A 19882-nucleotide genomic window follows, 5' to 3' on the forward strand; every position below is an offset into this window, starting at 1 on the left:
TTGATGCATTTTATCCTCCCTTTGTTGATTTGAGTAAACTGTATGGATTTGGTTATGATTATTCACCAAGCTGAAGATTTTCTGGAAGCAGTGCGTACTAATGATCCAAATATGACTGAATAAAACTTTGTTTGCTAACCAAGGGCAGCAACTCTTCCAAACTTCTGTTTATGGTACCTGCCCACTCAGGTTTAGTTCAATTATTGCCTTTAAAATGTCATCTTATTCTTGATTGTGTCCATTAAGGTTTTAAATTTTGTAGAGATTTTGTATGGGAAAATTACCTTCTCGTGTTCTATTTACAGGCACAAAGTGGTCTCTTACTGGTGGGGATGCTCCTGAAGTGCCCTATGATAATTCTGAAATCGAAAAATTGTTTATAGCTGGTTATCAAGATGGAACTGTGAGACTCTGGTATGCCACTTATTTTGTACTGGTTCCTGTGTTTGTGTTAGAAGGAAAGGTTTGTGTGCCTTCTCGTTGCTAATCTAAAAGAACATATGACATTAAATGTCCAAAACTCACAGTTAGTTGTTCATTTGTTAAATCCTTTAATTGTTATTTTTAACCACAGCTGCCAGCAATTGAAGTGGAGGTGACATTATCTGCAGTAACAGCTATTGCATTTTGTTCTTTAAGTGTGACCTTGGCCATTGGCGATGAATGTGGTTTGATTAGATCATTCTGTAAATGTTTCTTTGTTTATGAAGCATGAAGAGCAGTTAATCTGTGAGCACCTCTTTTTTTATGTAATTATATAGGTTTGATAACCGAACTGATGAATCTCGGAGAAAAGGTAAGTAATCGAGATTCGTTGAGGTACGTGCTTGATTCATTTTGAATTTTAGCAGTATTTTCTTTTGCACTTTCTGGATTTCTTATGTGTTTCTTACTGTGTTTTCTTAAACAACTGAAAAGTTTATATCACCATCCTATTACACTCAATTTCCTCATTTCCAAGGTTGTGGTTTTTAATAAACTGGTATTAACACTATCAGTTCATTTATTTTAGACATAAAAAATATAATTCAGGTTGAATAAGATGGTCAATGTGTCTATCATTATTGTATATCTTGGATATTTAAGGACGCATTCTTTACTATCTTCATGCATAATTGCATGTTTTTTTTCCTGAGCTAGCTGTCTTTCCAAAATCTAAATATCACAAAATTTAAGATGTACTTAGATAATAGAAAACAACATACTCAAATTATTCTGTCAAGTTATAACAGCGAGTCATGGTTTGAAGGCATAATTCACGAGAACGACCCTACCATAACGAGTACCAGCGCCAACAAATTGTGCCATTTATGTTGGTTAAATGGATCTTATCTAGCAATTTACATCCATAAAAGACTATCGTTGATCACTTAATCCTATAATAATTTTTATACCTCTATAGTTTATGATGAATTAGTAAATGCAGTGATGGTTTCATTATTCATTACATGCTTTTTGTTTAGGAAGACTGATAGAAGACTGAATAATTTTCTCCTGCAGGTAGAGAAAGCTTTGAAAGATTGAATGTAGAAATCTGATTTACAATTATACTGTCAACCTACACTAGTAAGAAAAAAACCAACATTGGTACAGGTTCCTCACCTTCAGATTACTTTGATGCATTTTATCCTCCCTTTGTTGCTTTGAGTAAACTGTATGGATTTGGTTATGATTATTCACCAAGCTGAAGATTTTCTGGAAGCAGTGCGTACTAATGATCCAAATATGACTGAATAAAACTTTGTTTGCTAACCAAGGGCAGCAACTCTTCCAAACTTCTGTTTATGGTACCTGCCCACTCAGGTTTAGTTCAATTATTGCCTTTAAAATGTCATCTTATTCTTGATTGTGTCCATTAAGGTTTTAAATTTTGTAGAGATTTTGTATGGGAAAATTACCTTCTCGTGTTCTATTTGCAGGCACAAAGTGGCCTCTTACTGGTGGGGATGCTCCTGAAGTGCCCTATGATAATTCTGAAATCGAAAAATTGTTTATAGCTGGTTATCAAGATGGAACTGTGAGACTCTGGTATGCCACTTATTTTGTACTGGTTCCTGTGTTTGTGTTAGAAGGAAAGGTTTGTGTGCCTTCTCGTTGCTAATCTAAAAGAACATATGACATTAAATGTCCAAAACTCACAGTTAGTTGTTCATTTGTTAAATCCTTTAATTGTTATTTTTAACCACAGCTGCCAGCAATTGAAGTGGAGGTGACATTATCTGCAGTAACAGCTATTGCATTTTGTTCTTTAAGTGTGACCTTGGCCATTGGCGATGAATGTGGTTTGATTAGATCATTCTGTAAATGTTTCTTTGTTTATGAAGCATGAAGAGCAGTTAATCTGTGAGCACCTCTTTTTTTATGTAATTATATAGGTTCGGATCTACAAACTTCAAGAAAACATCAAAGGATCATGCTTTTACTTTATGAGCCAAACAAACCATGAAGGTACTATCTTCTTGCAACCCAATCAAAAGCTAATTATTTGCATGTTAATAACTGTGAAATTCTGAGATGATACGATTCTTTCTGTAATTCTTATTCTATGTTGATATTTGAACCTGTTCTTGCTTGAATTTTTGATCATCGGGATGTTTACAAAATTGATAGGCATTATCCAAAGTCCAGAGGAAAGAAAAATTCAATTATTTGAACAACAGTATTGGTAAGATAGATTTTCCTTATTATCCAAGGGGCACAGAATTTATTTTAGATTGAACAAAATTAGCAACAAGCATAGAGTTCCACGGATGAGTGGGATAATACTAGTATGGACAAATTGTAGTTTTGATATGCAGAGTAGATGTAGAAACATGACACTTTTTGTCACGACCTGGGAGATAGCCGTCCGAAAAATTTCAGCAACACCTCCCCAGTATCACTGACAATTCCCTGAATACAAACATATAATAAGGCCCACACGACCTATCCATACTACAAAATATGGATTATACAAGTAACAAAATATAAAAGTGACCCACACGGCCACATACACATCCTATACAATGCATATGAATAAAATTCTAATTCTACACAACAATAAGGAACAAACTCGTAAAGTAATGTAAAATCCAAAGTATCGTAAGCGGAAACGTAACAACAAGTACGAAATCCAGTATAGAAAAACATGCTATAGTTCCGAAAACCCAAATGGAATCTAAGTTAGTTTAATTTATTCAATTAAGCTAACTTGGGTTAAACTCATCTAACCGTTGGATAGCTATTAATAGGGTTTAACTAATCCACTAATTAGTTGTATTAATAATTAATACAACCAATCTAATGTTTAATTAAATCCAAGCTAACCATATTAGGTTAATAAACCCAACCCCAATCTAACAACACCATACTCGTGCTTAATCTCCCTTGAACAAAACAACATGAATTCCTTCTTACCGAGATCCAACAGCCAACATAATCAACAGCAACTCTAAAATAGCTAATCATATTCTAAAAAAACAAGCTTACCTCTATCAAATCGTGCCCTAAAAATCTGTTTCAATCAAACCCTAGACTTCCATCTTCAGTTCAAGTTCTTCTCACCTTGCTGCCGCCATCCATTGGAGGCTTCACCCAGATCAGCTCACTTCTGATTCCTCCTAACCAACAACGAGAAAATCAATTCCAAGAAACAACACTAATAGCAACAGAACAGTACCACTCCAGATCTAAGAAAACTGAAGCCATCCAAGCAGTTCTATTACAAGAACCAAACCAAGAAAACCTAATTTACTTCTCTTACCTATCGGCTTCCTCTTCCTCCAGATCTCCCTCTTGCTTGCGGTCGAAACCACCCACTGTTCTCCGATTCAAGATCTAATGGAAGATCGAAGCAATCAAAGGAAAGTCACCTCATAAATCAAGCAATACTCATAGCCTAGCTCAAACCCTTTACCTATTTGGCCTCCTCTTCCCTGGTTCTTCTTCTTCTTCGCGGCAGCAACCCAACAGCGGCTTCCCCTTCAAGATCCGAACTCGGAAAAACTGAGAATCTTGAATCTAAGCTCCCAACCGAAGCACAAACCGAATCAAGTTTAGATCCTTACCGATTCTTCTTCCTCTTCTCCGTTGCCGGCAACTGCCCAAAGTTCCAATGCCAGTTACCCGAACCCTAGCCGGCGCCTCCGTCCGAGAAACGCTGGCACAAACCCGACTGCAAACGAGGAAGGGAAGTGGCAACCGGGAATCGCGATCGACGAAGGGAGTAGAGGGAGTCGCGATCGGGATCTCGGAGACAACGGAATCGCGATTGAGGGTTAACAGTGCCGGTATTAAAAGTTTCTTATCGGGTCAGGTCCATATCCAATAACCCATTAAATCAATTAATTGGGCCTTGTAAATGGGCTTTAATTGGGCTTTAATTTAAGCAGCCTTTTGAGAATTCCTTTAATCTATTTAATCCTTTACTAATCAAGATTAATTATTTAAAAACTAACTTTAATTAAGTTTAAGGATCAATTAGAGTTAAATTTATTTCCAATTTAACCCTAAAACTTTCGGTATTTTACACTTTTTACTGCAAGATAATCCTTCACCATGAATATATTCTCAAATGTTGGTTGTTCAGTAAATTGACTAACTAATCCATCTGCTCCATACTTTAATTACCTATTGACATTTTAGGGGATGCTTGATGCTACATTGTTTCTCTTATTATATCAACTCGTGTTCTTGTTCAGAAAATATGAAAACTGACTCATGCTTGTGGTTTTCAAATAAACAGGAGTCACTTTAAGTCTTAAATAAAGTTTTATTAATAATTGTGGTATATCATTTGGTTGCTCAAATCAATATTTCAAGAATCTCATGCATGACACTAAGTTTCAGAGTTTTGGGCTGAGCAAAACTATTAACCAAGCTGAGCTCTACAGTAGGTAAAGATTGGTAGAAATTTGTTGTTGTATAACCATTTCTCTAATGCTAGGCTGCATGGGCTTGGTACTTTGCCGGATATGAGTATGACTCTAGGTGTTAGACACGTGATTTTTTTTTTTCAAAGTGAGGATATGACAACCATTTAAATACTAATGACAATATAAAGTGTTTATGTTTAACTAATTATATCCTTCATAATTATATTTAATTTCCTTTTTATTAATTATCATATGTGATTATTGATGTTAAAACCACATATTAAAATCTCAAGGGGGTATCAAGATGTGGAACGAGTCAATATGACAAATAAAAGGAAATAGAGCGACAATTTGTGATGTGGTTGATATGAAATGAAATCGTAGTCAATACTAAGATAGAATGATGCGTGGATGATGAAGAAGTGAGGGAGGGAGGGTGAGAGAGAGCGACAAGTCATGAGAGATATGAGATAGGGGCAGAGAGCGAGATAGGGAGTGAGAGAAAAATATGTTACCCTGTTAGAGAGTTAGAGACGAGAAGTAGGAGTGAGACCCATCGATGAAGATTTAGAGCTCCAACATCGCGAGATAGCTAAGTGAGAGATAGCATCACGAGATTGGGTGGGAGAGAGAACCATGCACGAGACAGAATGAAGAGAAAGAAACAAATGAAGATCTTATCATAAAAATCTTATAACTAAATTAGAAAACATTACTAAACTTGGTCTGAACCAAAATACGTTTGGTACCTGTAGGATCAAACTCGAGAAGGGGTGAATAACATTACGAATTTTACGAACTTTCTAGGACGAAAAATAATTCTAAGAATATTGATAGAGTAATGCAGTAGAATAAAGATAAACAATTAAATATTCTATGAGCAATAAGAATTTCTAGCATGCAACAATTGTAAAGATGTAATGTATTGTATAAATTGATTCTTATTTCGATTATCTCCTTTTTAGAAAAATTCTTGAGGTGGAGGAATTTTAAAAAGAATCTAAAAATAAAATACAAGAATACAATAATGTACGACAATAATGTAATGATAATGTTTCCTTCGAGTTGTCTTATTCGGAAGATGAAGCGTGATGTTGCGGCATGTGGCCAAAGTAGCATCCGAAGAGTACTGAGTGAGCCCGAGCACGTTGAGAATGAGATTATTGAAAAACTCTCCCTTGTGGCTCCTTTTATAGGCCTTCTTCGGATGTTGATGTGATACCTCCTAATCACCTCGACTATTCTCTATTGCTTAGGAGTCTGCTGATGTTGTTATAACGTTTATCCAATAATAAATGAATTCTGCAATTTCGGTCAATCAGACTCCCTCGGTCGCTTGAGAGACCGGTCAGCTTTCTTCTTTTACCTGACTTTCCTGTATCACAACATTCCATTTATACTAGTCGATTGGAAGTAGATACAGACACGTGGACGTTGTAGTCGCTTAGAGGTTGTGGTCACCCACTCCTCACTCCAATTGTTTACGAGACCTTGACTTCAATGGTTGAAGGTTATCTTTAATCAGTTGTCTGGGCTCCCGGTCGCCTAGAACTGTTGAACTTTGCTTTCTTAATATGTGTAATTAGTATAATGTAAATTTCATCTTTACTTAAGTGCCTTGGCTAGATATTTAACTCCCAGTTGGTCTATCTAGTGTGATTTGCTAAGTCATAGATCCCAGCTGTCTCCACTTAGACTTGTTCTGTTAGTTCCCAACTAGGACTTTTCTGGTTGGTTCCTAATCAAACTTTTGACTACCTGGCTTTCAATTAGGACTTTGCACTTGCCTAGCTTCCCTAGAACTTGGTTATTTGCCTGATTCCCAATCAGGACATCCATCTGTCAAGTAACTTGCTTGATATAAAATCATCAGTTCATAATAAGATAACTTCATACTTAGTTATACATCAAAATATTGGGTTCACTGTGGTGCTCCCAGCACCAACAGTACCATCCTAAATTAATCAAATTGAATCCAATTTCAACCAATTCGACCCAAATAACAAATACCACCCAAAGGACCCCAATTATACTCTTGGATTCCCTAAAGCCTAATAATTAGTTTTTTCTAGTTTAAATAACTAATGAAATTTAAATCAAATAGCAGTAAAAATAATCGAAAGGAAAACATAATATATAAAAAGTTAAAATTTTGTCTACTTTGAAGTAATAATTCTTATACTAAAGAAAAAGTTAGTGTAATTAATTATTCAAAGGGATATATACTTGGGAAGAAATACGATCCAAATAGTGTTGTTTATTCTTCTAGAATATTAAAATAAAACTTTTTTTGTATCCATCCATGGGTTATGCTAAATGAAACGAAATGGGTGTTATGTTTCCAACACAAATACTATATATTTTAAATAATAATCAAGATTTATCCCACTAAGTGAGGTCGGCTATATGGATCTTTCTACGCCACTGACTTTATCCCCTAATATATCATCATTTATATTTAAATAAATTTTATCTTATTTTATTGGTGCTAACTAAGTCTTTTTTGATCTTCCTCTTCCTTATTTGATATACACATTTGTTATAGTTTAACATCGTCTAATTGGAGGATTAAATAGTTCGATTAATCTGTCTGAAGTCTTCACTCTTATCATTACATGCTCGTACATATCCTTAATTAGTTTAATATACTTTATGCTAACTTCTCTATTTTTTAGAATTCTCTATATAATTTTTCTTAGAACTTTATCATAAGTTTTTTCTAGATCAACGAATACCATGTGTAAGTCTTGCTTCTGTTCTCGATACTTTTCAATTAATTGCCTGAGAAGATGTATAACTTTTATTGTCGCCCTTCCAAATATAAATTAAATTGATTTCGATCACTGTGGTCTTATTCTTTAGTCTTTTTTTCTATTACTCTAGTCCAAAGTTTCATGTTATAATTCATTAGTTTAATATCTTGTTTCCCAAGAAACTTTCATACCTCTATCGGAATATCATCCGATCCAATTGTTTTTTCATTTTGCTTCCCATTTAAAATCTTACTCTACTTCTGAAATTTGAGTTCTCCGATAAAAATTTAAATTTTTATACTCATGTGACCTACTTAAATTACGTAAATTAAGTTTGTTATCAAAACTTCCATTAAAAAGTTAATAAAAGCATCTCTTCTATCGTTCTTTTATTTCTTCATTATTTATTCATACTCTATTGTATTTATCTTTAATATATTTTATTTGGATAAGATCTCTTCTCTTTCTTTTTTTTGTTTTAGCTATTCTATAAATGTCTCTTCCCCTTCTTTTGTTTTTGTTAAAATATTGTAAATATGGCTAGGGGTGATTTGGTATCTGTTAGAATATTGTAAATATAGCTAAGGGTGATTTGGTATCCTAATTTGTATTTTACCTAAAATACAAATTAGTCCTTAGAATAAAATTTTGATTTACTTTTTATAATAAATTCCTAATTATTTCTTAGAATAGGCTCTAACTTTGCATATAAATAGGGCTTACCTCTTGTAATATTCGATGAAGAATTCTTTTATGAAATAACATGGTATCAGAGCGAGGTTAGAGAAAAAACCTATTCCTCTTTCCCATAGCCCTAGTGCCGGCGCCACCCAGGGATTGAAATTTTGAGTCGTATTGTGCAACACGGACGAAATTTTTCATTCTGCAGACGGACCGGCACTGGCACCGCTGTTCCAGTCGGGAAACACCTCCGGAGGCATCGTCTGAGCGCGACGACGCCTCCGGAGGCGCTGCTTGGGCCCGGCGATGCCACCTGAGGCGCCGCACAGGTTCGGCGACGCCTCCGCATGCAGACCGCGTGCAATCTGGGGAGACTCACAAATTTTTTTTAATTTTTTTAACTTAGGGTTTAATTGAGATTTTAATAATAAATTCCTAGCTATAGTTGGGATAATATAAATAGACTTTATTAAAATCCAAAAAATTATCTTATTATTTTTATAAAATATTTTATTTTAAAATATTTATATTATATTTTTTATTTTAGTTAATATATTTTATATTTTAAAAATATTGAAACTATATCGGTACGGTACCGAAATTGTATTGTTCCGGTTCGGGACCGATACCTCAGTACGGCTCAATATTTTAAACCTTCGCGCCACCTTTCCTCATCGTGCAACTCTTTTTTTCAACGTCTTCCTCACGCACTGAAACCCTTTATCGTCGTAGCACAAGGAAGCACTGCCCACCTCTGATTGCGATCAACCTGAGCGAAGCCGACACTTTCTTGGAGATTCGCTGTCCAGTTTCCTATTCTCGCGAGCACCGGGAAGAGAGGCGGCGTACGTCGCGATTCCTTAATGCCGCCTTCTGCCGCTACTCCTCAGTGCCATCTTCCACCGCGTGTTGATTCTCCGCAGCGTGTTTTCCTCCAGCATCTATTCTTAACGCCGTCAATTGAGCTTTGCTCTCTTCTCTCTTCATGGCTACCTCTAACACTCCGAAGCTGGATATCCTAATCTTTACCAATCATATCACTGCACCGCTCTCTTTTAAGCTATTGGATGGTAAGAACTACTCCTCTTGGGACTCTCACATTGAGCTTTGGCTTGTTGAACAGGGTTATGACATACATCTCACCCAAATCGAAGAGGATATTTAAGTCGCCAATCGTCCTCTGTGGAAAAAGGTTGACGCTCAATTGCGTTGTGTTATCCGAGCCACCATCCATTCATCTTTTAGGAATGTCTTCCGCACTCACAAGAGCTACAAAGCTGTTTGGACACAGACTCAACAACTCTTTACAAACACCTCTCGACGACTCTATCAAGTTTGTGAAGATCTCATGACCATCCTTAGTGTTCATCAGATTAAGGATTCTATGTCAACTTATCTGAGTTTGATCTCTAGCTTTTTTTATGACTTCAATGAACTATTACCACCTGCAGACACTCCTGTTGCAAAGTTTGAAAATCGAAAAAAAAATTTTATATCTCTGGCTTTATATGATCTACCCACAGATTATTCTCATGTTCGTGATCAAATTCTGAGCAGCTCCACAAAAGCTACCATGGACAGTACCTGGGCGACTCTTCTTCGTGTCCCTGCCAAACTTTTAATGTTACCTCCTTCGGTTCCTGTTGACTCATTAGCTTTAGTCTCTTGAAACAACAACAGACCTCTACCTCGTAAGGGTGGCAAAGGGCGTCCTTGGTGTGATAATTGTCACCGATCAAGACATATGATTGATAAATGTTAGTCTACATGGTCGACCTCCTCGTGTTGCTCAGATCATCCAATGTTCTATCTCTTCTTCATCTTCCAATTCATAGTTGCTACCGGATCCGACCCCACCGTCTTCCTATGATGACTTTCTGAAATGGTATGAGGATCGACAGACTTTTGATTCCCCTACTGCTATTACACACATTGGTAATTCCTTTGCTGACATATCTCGCTCTTTGGGTTCTTGATTCCGGGGCTACCGATCATATCACTGGTAATAGATTTATTTTTTCTTCTTTTTTTACTTCTGGTTATTTACCCTTTTATGTTCCCGGAGCTCCCTTTAATTTATTATCAATTAGTCAGCTTACTCAGTCTCTTGATTATGTCAACTCGTTTACTAAAACTTCTGTTTCCTTATAGGACCGGAGTACAGAGAGGATAATTGACTTCTGATGTGAGTCTCATGGCCTATATTGGCTTCACCAATCCTCTCTTGTTGGTTCGGCAACGACATCCCCATTTCTTATTCATGCTCAGTTGGGACATCATGGTCTTGATAAATTGAAACAATTACATCCTAGTTTTTCTCACTTAGACTCTTTATCTTGTGAGTCATGTCAATTAGGAAAATATACTCGTAGTTCTTTTTCTTCTCGCATTGTGAGTCGGGCTACACCCCCCTTTGCTTTGGTTCATTCCGATGTTTGGGGTTCGAGTCGTGTTTCCTTTACATTGGGGTCACAATATTTTATTACCTTTATAGATGATTTTTCCTGTTATACTTGGTTATATCTGATGAAGGATTATTCAGAATTGTTTTCTATTTTTCAATTTTTTTCATGAAATCAAAATTCAATTTGGTATTTCTCTTCAAACCTTGCAAAGTGATAATGCACGTGAGTTTCGGACCTTCTTTGAGTCTCATGGTGTGTTGCATCGGACGTCTTGTCCTCATACCCCCTAACAGAATAAAGTTGCAGAGTGTAAGAATTGCCATCTTCTCGAGACCATCTGGACTCTTCTTCTCCACTCTCATGTTCCTCATCAATTTTGGGGTGATGTTGTACTTACTGTGTGTTATCTCATCAATCGCATGCCTTCCTCCACTTTACAAGGTCAAATACCTTATCATGTACTTTATCCTCATTAGTCTCTTCATTCTTTACCACCTAGGGTCTTTGGTTCTATATGTTTTGCTCATACTCTTTGATTATGGCATTGACAAACTTTCTCTCCGATCACATAAATGTGTCTTTCTTTGGTATCCATGGTCTCAGAAAGGGTACATATGTTATTCTCCTACTCTCCATCACATTCTTTGATTTGGTTCCATATTTTGGGCCTAATGAATCTTCGTCCGAGTTTTCTTTTTCTATGCTTGCGCGGGTGACTATCTTTTATCCTCTGGAGGAGTCTTTACCACCTGCAATCCCATCTCCTCCTCCATTGCAGGTTTATCAGCATCGTTCCTGTCTTGCTTTATCGCCGCCCAACACTGATACTGCCATGAACACATCTTTGGAGCTAAGTCTTTCGCCTCTTCCTCTGATCTCATCTCCTGAGTCTGATATTCTCATTGCACTTCGGAAAGGCATGCATGTCACTCGTAATCCTTCTCATTATGTTTCTTTGAGTTATCATCGTCTTTCTCCTTCTTATTATTCTTGTTTTTCCTTTTTGTCGTCTATTTCTCTTTCGAAGACTGCAGGTGATGCCTTTGTTCATTTAGGATGAAAACAGGCTATGCTCGACGAAATATGTGCCTTATAGAGCAGTAGGACTTGAGACCTCGTTCCTCTATCACCAGATAAGTCAGTTGTTAGTTGTCGATGGGTATATATGGTGAAAGTTGGTCCAGATGAAAAGTTTGATCGGCTTAAGGCTCGCCTCGTTGTTAAATCCTATACTCAGATCTTCGGATTAGATTATGGGGATACTTTTTCTCCTGTTGCCAAGATGTCCTCTCTGCGCCTATTCTTGTCTATTGCTACGATTCGACATTGACTTCTTTATCAGTTGGACATCAAAAATACTTTCTTACATAGTGACCTGCTCAAGGAAGTTTACATGGAGCAACCTCCGTATTTTGTTGCTTAGGGAGAGTTTTTTGGTCTTGTCTGTCGCTTGCGGAAATCTTTATATGGCGTCAAATAGTCACCTAGAGTATGGTTCGATAGATTTAGTACTGTAATTCTACAGTTTGATATGACTTGGAGCGAGACTGACCATTCTATCTTTTATCACCACTCATCTACTGTTGCATCTACTTAGTGGTTTATGTTGATATTGTTATCACATATAGTGATTATCTCGGAATTTCACAGGTGAAATAACATCTTTTCAAACATTTTCAGACAACGAATCTCGGCAAACTCAAATATTTCTTGGGGATAGAAGTAGCACAGTCCAAAGATGGAATTATCATATCTCAAAGGAAGTATGCAATGGATATTCTGAAAGAAATAGGAATATTAAACTCAAAGACAGTTGACAACCCATGGATCCTAATGTCAAGCTCTTGTCAAATCAGGGGGAGCCTCTTCCAGATTCTGAACGGTATAGGTGATTAGTAGGGAAACTAAGCTACCTAACTATTACTTGTCTGAATATCTCATTTGCAGTAAGTGTAGTAAGTCAGTTTCTCAACTCTACATGCAAGAAACATTAGGATGCTGTGACTCGCATTATCCGATATATCAGAGGTGCTCTAGGAAAGGATTTACGGAGACAAAGAACATACTCGAGTTGTAGGGTATTTTGATACAGATTGGACAGGATCTCCCATTGATAGGAAATCTACTTCTGAATTTTGTATATTTGTCGGAGATAACCTTGTTTCTTGAAAAAAAACAAATAGTAGAATGTTGTAGTAAGATCCAGTGCAAAGGCACAGTATCAAGCTATGACCATAGCCAGTCAAAAGCTTATATGATTCAAAAAGTTGCTTCAAGAGCTAAGGTTTGGAGAGATTATACAAATATCACTTATATATGATAATCAGGTCGCCATGCATATCGCCTCGAATCCATTTTTTATGAGGACAAAGCATATTGAAGTCAACTGTCACTTTGTTAGAGAGAGTCATATCTGGAGAAATATCTACTATTTTTGTTAACTCATATGATTAACTAGCAGATATTCACTAAGTCACTGAGAGGTCCCCAAATTGACTTCATATATAAGCTGGATGCATATGATTTATATTCTCCAACTTGAGGGGGAGTGCTAGAATATTATAAATATGGTTAGGGGTGATTTGGTATGTGTTAGAATATTGTAAATATAGCTAGGGGTGATTTGATATCCTAATTTATATTTTACCTAAAATACAAATTAGTCCTTAGAATAGAATTTTGATTTACTTCCTAGAATAGAATCCTAATTATTTCTTAGAATATATTCTAACTTTGCATATAAATAGGGCTTATCTCTTGTAATATTGGATGAATAATTCTTTTGTGAAATAACAATTTTTAATTTTCGATATAAATATTTAAAAGTTTCATTTTTAGCTGCATTCACTGCTTTCTTGGCTTCTTTCTTAGTTAATGATATTTTTAAGTTTTTCTCGTTCTTACAAGTATATAATTCTGTATAGGCTGTTTATTTTTTCTTTATTTTTTCGTACACTTTTTTATTCCACCATCAAGATTCTTTACTTGGTGGTGTATATCTCTTTGACTCATCGAGTACACTCTTAGTTACTATTTTTAATTTTGATATCATTTTATCTCATGTCGTATTTGAGTCACTGTATATTTCTCCTAATACCTGTACTTTTACCCTCTCCTTAAATATGTTTTGCTTCCTATCCTTTAACTTCCACCACTTAATCGTAGGAGTCGTCCATATTTTTTTTATTGATACTATTTTGGCTCGACACCGTGGATGGTCAGGTCACCAGTCAATGCACGATTTAACGTGTGCAATCTTCGAAACCCCTTGCTGAAGAAAATAAAGAGGACTTGAAATACCCTTTAATAGAAGGTTAGATTGACGTTAAAAGTCTCGGTAGGCTGTTTCGATGCTTAAGTTATGCTTACTTGAAGGAAGGAGCAACTATTCAAGGAAAAAGAAAAAGAAGAAAAAGAAAAAAAAATAGTCAAAGTCCCTTGGACGTATCTATTCAAGGAGCGTCTATTCAAGGAGCGACTATTCATCCGAAAAGCATCTCCATGTTGACCGGAGTAGTATCATTATGGGAGTGTACGAGGAGACTAGATTTGACAGCTGTTAATTGCTTCTGTTCTTTTTGGCCTTATGTGCCAATAGGAGTATATCCGAGGGGACCAAATCCGACAACCTCGTAATCGATTTTTTTTATTCTTAAGTTGTCGCGTGTTTTGGGAATATTCGCAACCCTTGTTTATGAGCCTACAAAGGATAGAGACTCACACTTAGGATATGGGGCGAGCCTAGAGGTGTGTGGAATTAGGACTTGAGTCAGAGTAAGGATAACATCTATGATCGAGATGACATCTAAGACCAAGATGGTATCTAAGGTCGAGATGACGTTTGAGGCTATGATTGTCTTAGACCAAGATGGAGTCTGAGATCGAGATGACATTTGAGGCCAAGATGATGTACGCGGCTGAGATGGCGTATAAGGCCGAGGTAGTATCTGAGGTCGAGATGGCATTTGAGGCTAAGATGACGTCTTAGATTGAGATGACGTTTAAAGCCGAGATGATGTTGGGCTCATCCAAACTTTACCAGGGTAGAGCCATCTTTCTCTTGGGCTATTTTAACTTGTGTTGTCAGATCAGCATGAGTCTTGATCTTCACCTGACCCTTGACCTTCAAGACGTGGTGTATTAGGGAGATTGCCACGTCACACATTACATACACATCATAAGTCCATCCTTTAAGTCTAGTCCAAGGAGGTATAATTCGGCTGACTAGACCATGTTGAATGATCTAGCCTCACCACTTAAAATATCGTCTTATGGGTTCGTGCATTGCAGGAGTGTCCTATTGATGATGACACATGCCTCGCATCCAACAAAGAGAGCATGCTAGCGCTTGCACAATTTCTGCATTTGACGATTGCACTTGAAATTGTCATATGAATTATTATGTTGCTCCGTAATGCGTAATCGCGGGACGTTAATGATCATGATTGAGTGGTGACCCCAATCTTTCCGCTGCTCGATCCAACAACGGATAGAAAACCCTGCGATCCATTGGTCAAAGGGTTATATGGCCGCCACAATATATTAATTTAATTAGAGAGGTGTTGTCTTGTCACTTTGCGTTCCTTAGCCTCCAGTGTTTGCTCTCGTCTTCGTCTCCTTTGCCTTCATCTTCCCTCCTTCGTCCAGTGACCTTATAAATTTATTGTGCTCTTCGCCCTTTCTCTCTTGCATTTTTTGATCCTATAGCCACCATCGATCTCCTAGATAGATGGTATGAGTCTCAATGGACCTCCCTCACCCAAATCGTTGCTTTGTGCCTCCGAGCAGCTTTCAACATTTCCCTAAACCACGACATTAGGATCCCACTGCTGGAGCATCAACCACACGAGCCACCGACCAGATATATTACCTATTTTGAAGGTCAGTTATCTAGTGGGTTGAGGTTTCCCCTTCATTCTTTCCTTCAGGAGCTATCTCATTATTTTCAGATTTCCTTGTCCCATTTAGTCAACTCCTACCGCCTGATCTGCGGTGCAATCTATACTCTTCCAATTGTATCAAATCCCTCTTGACTCTATCACCTTTCATTATCTTTTCTATCTCTAACAGACAGAACTCAGAGTTTTTTACTTTGCGGCTAAGTCATGGAGCACTTTCTTGGGCGAACGCCCTTCGTCGCATAAGGGGTGAAAAACTCGCTTCTTTTTCATGAAGCTCCCACAACCCTATCATGATAATTTTAATTAATTATTCAACAAATTCAATTGGTTGATACGCGTTGATTTTTTGTTTCGATGAATCGACGAAACAATAGCAAGTCCAATAGCAGCTTCTGCAGCTGCAACGGCTATAATAAATATTGAGAAAATGTTCCCTTTTAATTGTCGACTATCAAATATATCAGAAAATGTTACGAGATTAATATTAACCGAATTTAGTATAAGCTCAAGACACATAAGTGCTCTAACCATGTTTCGACTTGTGATCAATCCATAGAGACCAATAGCAAATAAATAGACACTCAAAAAAAGTACATGCTCGAACATCATTGACTAACTCCTTATCAATCTCAATTCATTTGACTGATCAGAGTATCAGTCGACTGGACTGTATTTTCAGTCGACTGATCAGAGTATCAGTCGACTAGACTGTAATTTCAGTCGACTGATGGCTGAATAAGTCACACACAGAAAGATCAGTCGAGCCGTCATCTCGAGACTTTGGATTAACATACCAAGCCGTCGGCGAGTGTGGCTGAAAGGGCTGGCTTTTCTCGATTGGACCTTTAGTGAGTGGGACTGAGAGGACCATGAGCATCGACGCATAAGAACATTTGGGCGTGTTAGCCCAGCATTTTGGATTAGAATGCCGAGCCTTCGACGAATGTGGCCGAGAGGACTAGCTGAACCAAGAGTAGTCACCTTGCTTCTTCAAACAGGAACCTTTACAGAATGAGTAACGAAATAAACAAGAGAGAAAAATAAAACAATAGAATCGAAAGTTAGCGTGATAAGGCCTTAGATGAATGACATTCCATGGTCGCTTGAGTTCCTTACCTCGGGAGTTAGCTAAATAATAAGTAGTAGTCTTAGAACTAATTATATGATATTTAGGGACTTTTATATCATTTCTAAAGGCAAAGTTTGGTTTTTATATTTACTTTATGTTTGTCAAATGATTAAATATAATAATGTCCCTAGAATAGAATATGTCTCTATGTTCTTGTATAAATAGGGGTTTATTCCTTGTAATAAAATCAGATTTTCATATTCTTTTACATGGTATCAGAGCGAAGGTTGATTTAGGTTTAGGTTTATCCGCCAAACCAAGCTAAATCCCCTGCCTTCTTTTTCTTTCTTTCTGTTCGCCGCCGCCACGCACACCTTTCTCATGTGTGCTCGCGTGCAATCAGAATCGCGCCTTCCCTAGCTGTTCGCTACTCGCGACAATCAGAATCGCGGCGTCCTCTGTCTTCCTATCGTGCTTCCTCTGCGTCGTTGCCTTCGGCGTCTTCACCTCCGCTCGGTTCGAATCCGCTCGGCAATCACGGAATTCCACCAGCAGCGCACGATTTGAACGTCGTCGCCGCCACCTCCAGCCACGCTCTCCGTCAGCGCCGATCGCGTGCATCTACCTTCGTCCGCGTGCCTCCTCTCAGCGCGCGATCGATCGGTCTCCGTCGTTGCTGTGGCCAGTGGTAACCTAGGGATTCTGGATCCCTGCGTTGCCCCTCCTTTCTCTGAAACATGAGACGCGACCCGGCTTCGTCGGTGACACCTCCGCCATCTTCTAGCGCCGCGCTTTCCTTTGATCCAGAAGCACCGGGCTGTGGAGCAGTGAAGTCTTCTCCAGGTTTTTGCCTCTGCCTCTTCTTCGTCATCCTCTCTCGTGACGAAGCCCCGCCTCTCCTGTCGCAGAAGCCCTGAAGAAGCCACTGCCCGGAGTTTTGGTCTTCAGACTCGCGGGAAGAAGGTGGGAGACCTAGCACGCGCCTCTGTTCCAGAAATACTAGCGCGCCTTTGTTCGCTGCAGAAGCGCCTTCTGCCCAATCTGCACGATCGCAAGCAAACAACAATAAAAACTTTGCTGCATTAAAAAAAAATCTCAAATAGCAAACAGAGAACACTGTTTGCTGGATACCACTATTACAGCCGCCGGCAACCATAAGGGTGCTCAACAACAACAACATTTCCGATAGCAGGTGCTGATGGAAAGAAGATTGATCATGTCACCTCGTAAGGGTGGCAAAGAACCACCAGATATGACTCCACCGCCTTCCTATGACGACTTTCTGAAATGGTATGAGGATCGAAAAACTTCTGATTCCCTTATTGCCGTTGCACTCACTGGTAATTCCTTTGCTGGCATATCTCGCTCTTCGAGTTCTTGGGTTCTTGATTCCGGGGCCACCGATCATATCACTGGTAATAGATTACTTTTTTCTTCTCTCTCTACTTCTGGTTATTTACCCTTTGTCACCATGGCAAATGGTTCTCAAATTCAGTCTCAGGGTGTCGGTACTGTTCATCCTTCTCCATCTCTTTCTATTCATAATGTTCTTTATGTTCCCGGTGCTCCCTTTAATTTATTATCAATTAGTCAGCTTACTCAGTCTCTTGATTGTGTCATCTCGTTTACAAAATCTTCTGTTTCCTTACAGGACCGGAGTACGGGGAAGATGATTGGCTTCGGATATGAGTCTCATGGCCTATATCGGCTTCAACAATCCTCTCTTGTTGGTTCGGCGGCAGCATCTCCCCTTCTTATTCATGCTCAGTTGGGACATCCAGGTCTTGATAAGTTGAAACAATTACATCCTGGTCTTTCTCACTTAGATTCTTTATCTTGTGAATCATGTCAATTAGGAAAGCATATTCGTAGTTCTTTTTCTCCTCGCACTGTGAGTCGGGCTACGTCACCTTTTTCTTTGGTTCATTCCGATGTTTGGGGTCCGAGTCGTGTTTCTTCTACATTGGGGTCACGATACTTTGTTACCTTTATAGATGATTTTTCTCGTTGTACTTGGTTATATCTGATGAAGGATAGTTCGGAGTTGTTTTTATTTTTCAATCTTTCTTCTATGAAATCAAAACTCAATTTGGTATTTCTCTTCGAACCTTACAGAGTGATAATGCACGTGAGTATCTATCTACTTCATTTCAGACCTTTTTGGCATCTCATGGTGTATTGCATCGGACATCTTGTCCTCATACCCCTCAACAAAATGGAGTTGCTGAAGGTAAGAATCGCCATCTTCTTGAGACCACCCGGACTCTTCTTCTCCATTCTCATGTTCCTCTTCAGTTTTGGTGGTGATGTTGTATCTCATCAATCGCATGCCTTCCTCCACTCTACAAGGTCAAATACCTCATCATATTCTTTATCCTCATCAGTCTCTTCACCCTTTACCACCTAGGGTCTTTGGTTTTATATGCTTTACTCATGCTCTCGATCTTGGCATTGACAAACTCTCTCCCTGGCCTCATAAGTGTGTTTTTCTTGGGTACCCACGGTCTCAGAAAGGGTACAAGTGTTATTCTCCTACTCTCCGTCGGTACTTCATATCTGCTGATGTCACTTTCTTTGATTCAGTTTCATTTTTTGGGTCTAACGGATCTCCGTCTGTGTTTTCTCTTTCTACGCCTGCACCAATGGCTATCTCTTATCTGTCGCCTCCAAAGACATCTCCATGTTTATCAGCGTCATCCTCGTCCTGCTTTGCCGCCGACCACCACTGACACTGCCATGGACACATCTTTGGAGCCAAGTCTTTCACCTCGTCCTCCGGTCTCATCTCCTAAGACTGATATTCCCATTTCACTTCGGAAAGGTATGCGTTCCACTCGTAATCCTTCTCCTCATTATGTTTCTTTGAGTTATCATCGTGTTTCTTCTTATTTTGCTTGTCTTTTCTCCTTGTCATCTATTTCTCTTCTGAAGACTGCAGGTGATGCCTTTGCCCATCCAGAATGGAACATGCTATGCTCGATGAAATGTGTGTCTTACAGAGCAGTGGGACTCGGGACCTCGTTCCTCTACCACTAGGAAAGTCAGTTGTTGGTTGTTGATGGGTATATACGGTGAAGGTTGGTCCGGATGGAAAAGTTGACCGGCTTAAGGCTCATCTCGTTGTTAAAGATTATACTCAGATCTTCGGATTAGATTATGGGGACACTTTTTCTCCTGTTGTAAAGCTGTCATCTGTGTGCTTATTTCTGTCCATTGCTGC

General features: G+C 38.4%; 1 protein-coding gene and 1 long non-coding RNA gene across 11 annotated transcripts in view; one reads left to right on the top strand and one right to left on the bottom strand.

Moving 5' to 3' along the window:
* The first annotated feature begins 336 nt into the window (after nt 1–336).
* Nucleotides 337–19882, top strand: part of LOC141832158 (uncharacterized) — a 40205-nt gene continuing 20659 nt past the window's right edge. For 6 of the 8 annotated variants that reach the window (XR_012602099.1, XR_012602097.1, XR_012602098.1 and 3 more), the window contains exons 1-5: nt 337–819; nt 1501–1803; nt 1920–2077; nt 2189–2282; nt 2376–2448. Coding sequence is in view for 2 of the 8 variants with exons in the window: in XM_074719645.1 (XP_074575746.1) it covers nt 1785–1803; nt 1920–2077; nt 2189–2282; nt 2376–2446 (342 nt within the window). In the remaining 6 variants the exon portion in view is untranslated. The remainder of the gene's footprint in view (nt 820–1500; nt 1804–1919; nt 2078–2188; nt 2283–2375; nt 2449–19882) is intronic. The other 2 variants (XR_012602101.1, XR_012602102.1) reach the window with 2 other exon arrangements.
* Nucleotides 2799–4228, bottom strand: LOC141831353 (uncharacterized). 3 transcript variants are annotated; one of them, XR_012602048.1, is made up of 5 exons: nt 4047–4228; nt 3896–3984; nt 3743–3816; nt 3469–3599; nt 2799–2892 (listed from the first exon to the last, which is right to left on the bottom strand). It is a non-coding gene; the product is annotated as an uncharacterized LOC141831353 (long non-coding RNA). The 3 variants fall into 3 exon arrangements; XR_012602049.1 differs by lacking the exon at nt 2799–2892 and having other exon boundaries at nt 3335–3599; nt 3896–3960; XR_012602047.1 differs by lacking the exon at nt 2799–2892 and having other exon boundaries at nt 3335–3599.

This window comes from Curcuma longa, chromosome 7 (genome assembly GCF_044706935.1).
Source record: "Curcuma longa cultivar G26 ecotype Majalengka, Jawa Barat chromosome 7, ITB_CL_G26_1.1, whole genome shotgun sequence".
NCBI lineage: Eukaryota > Viridiplantae > Streptophyta > Magnoliopsida > Zingiberales > Zingiberaceae > Curcuma > Curcuma longa.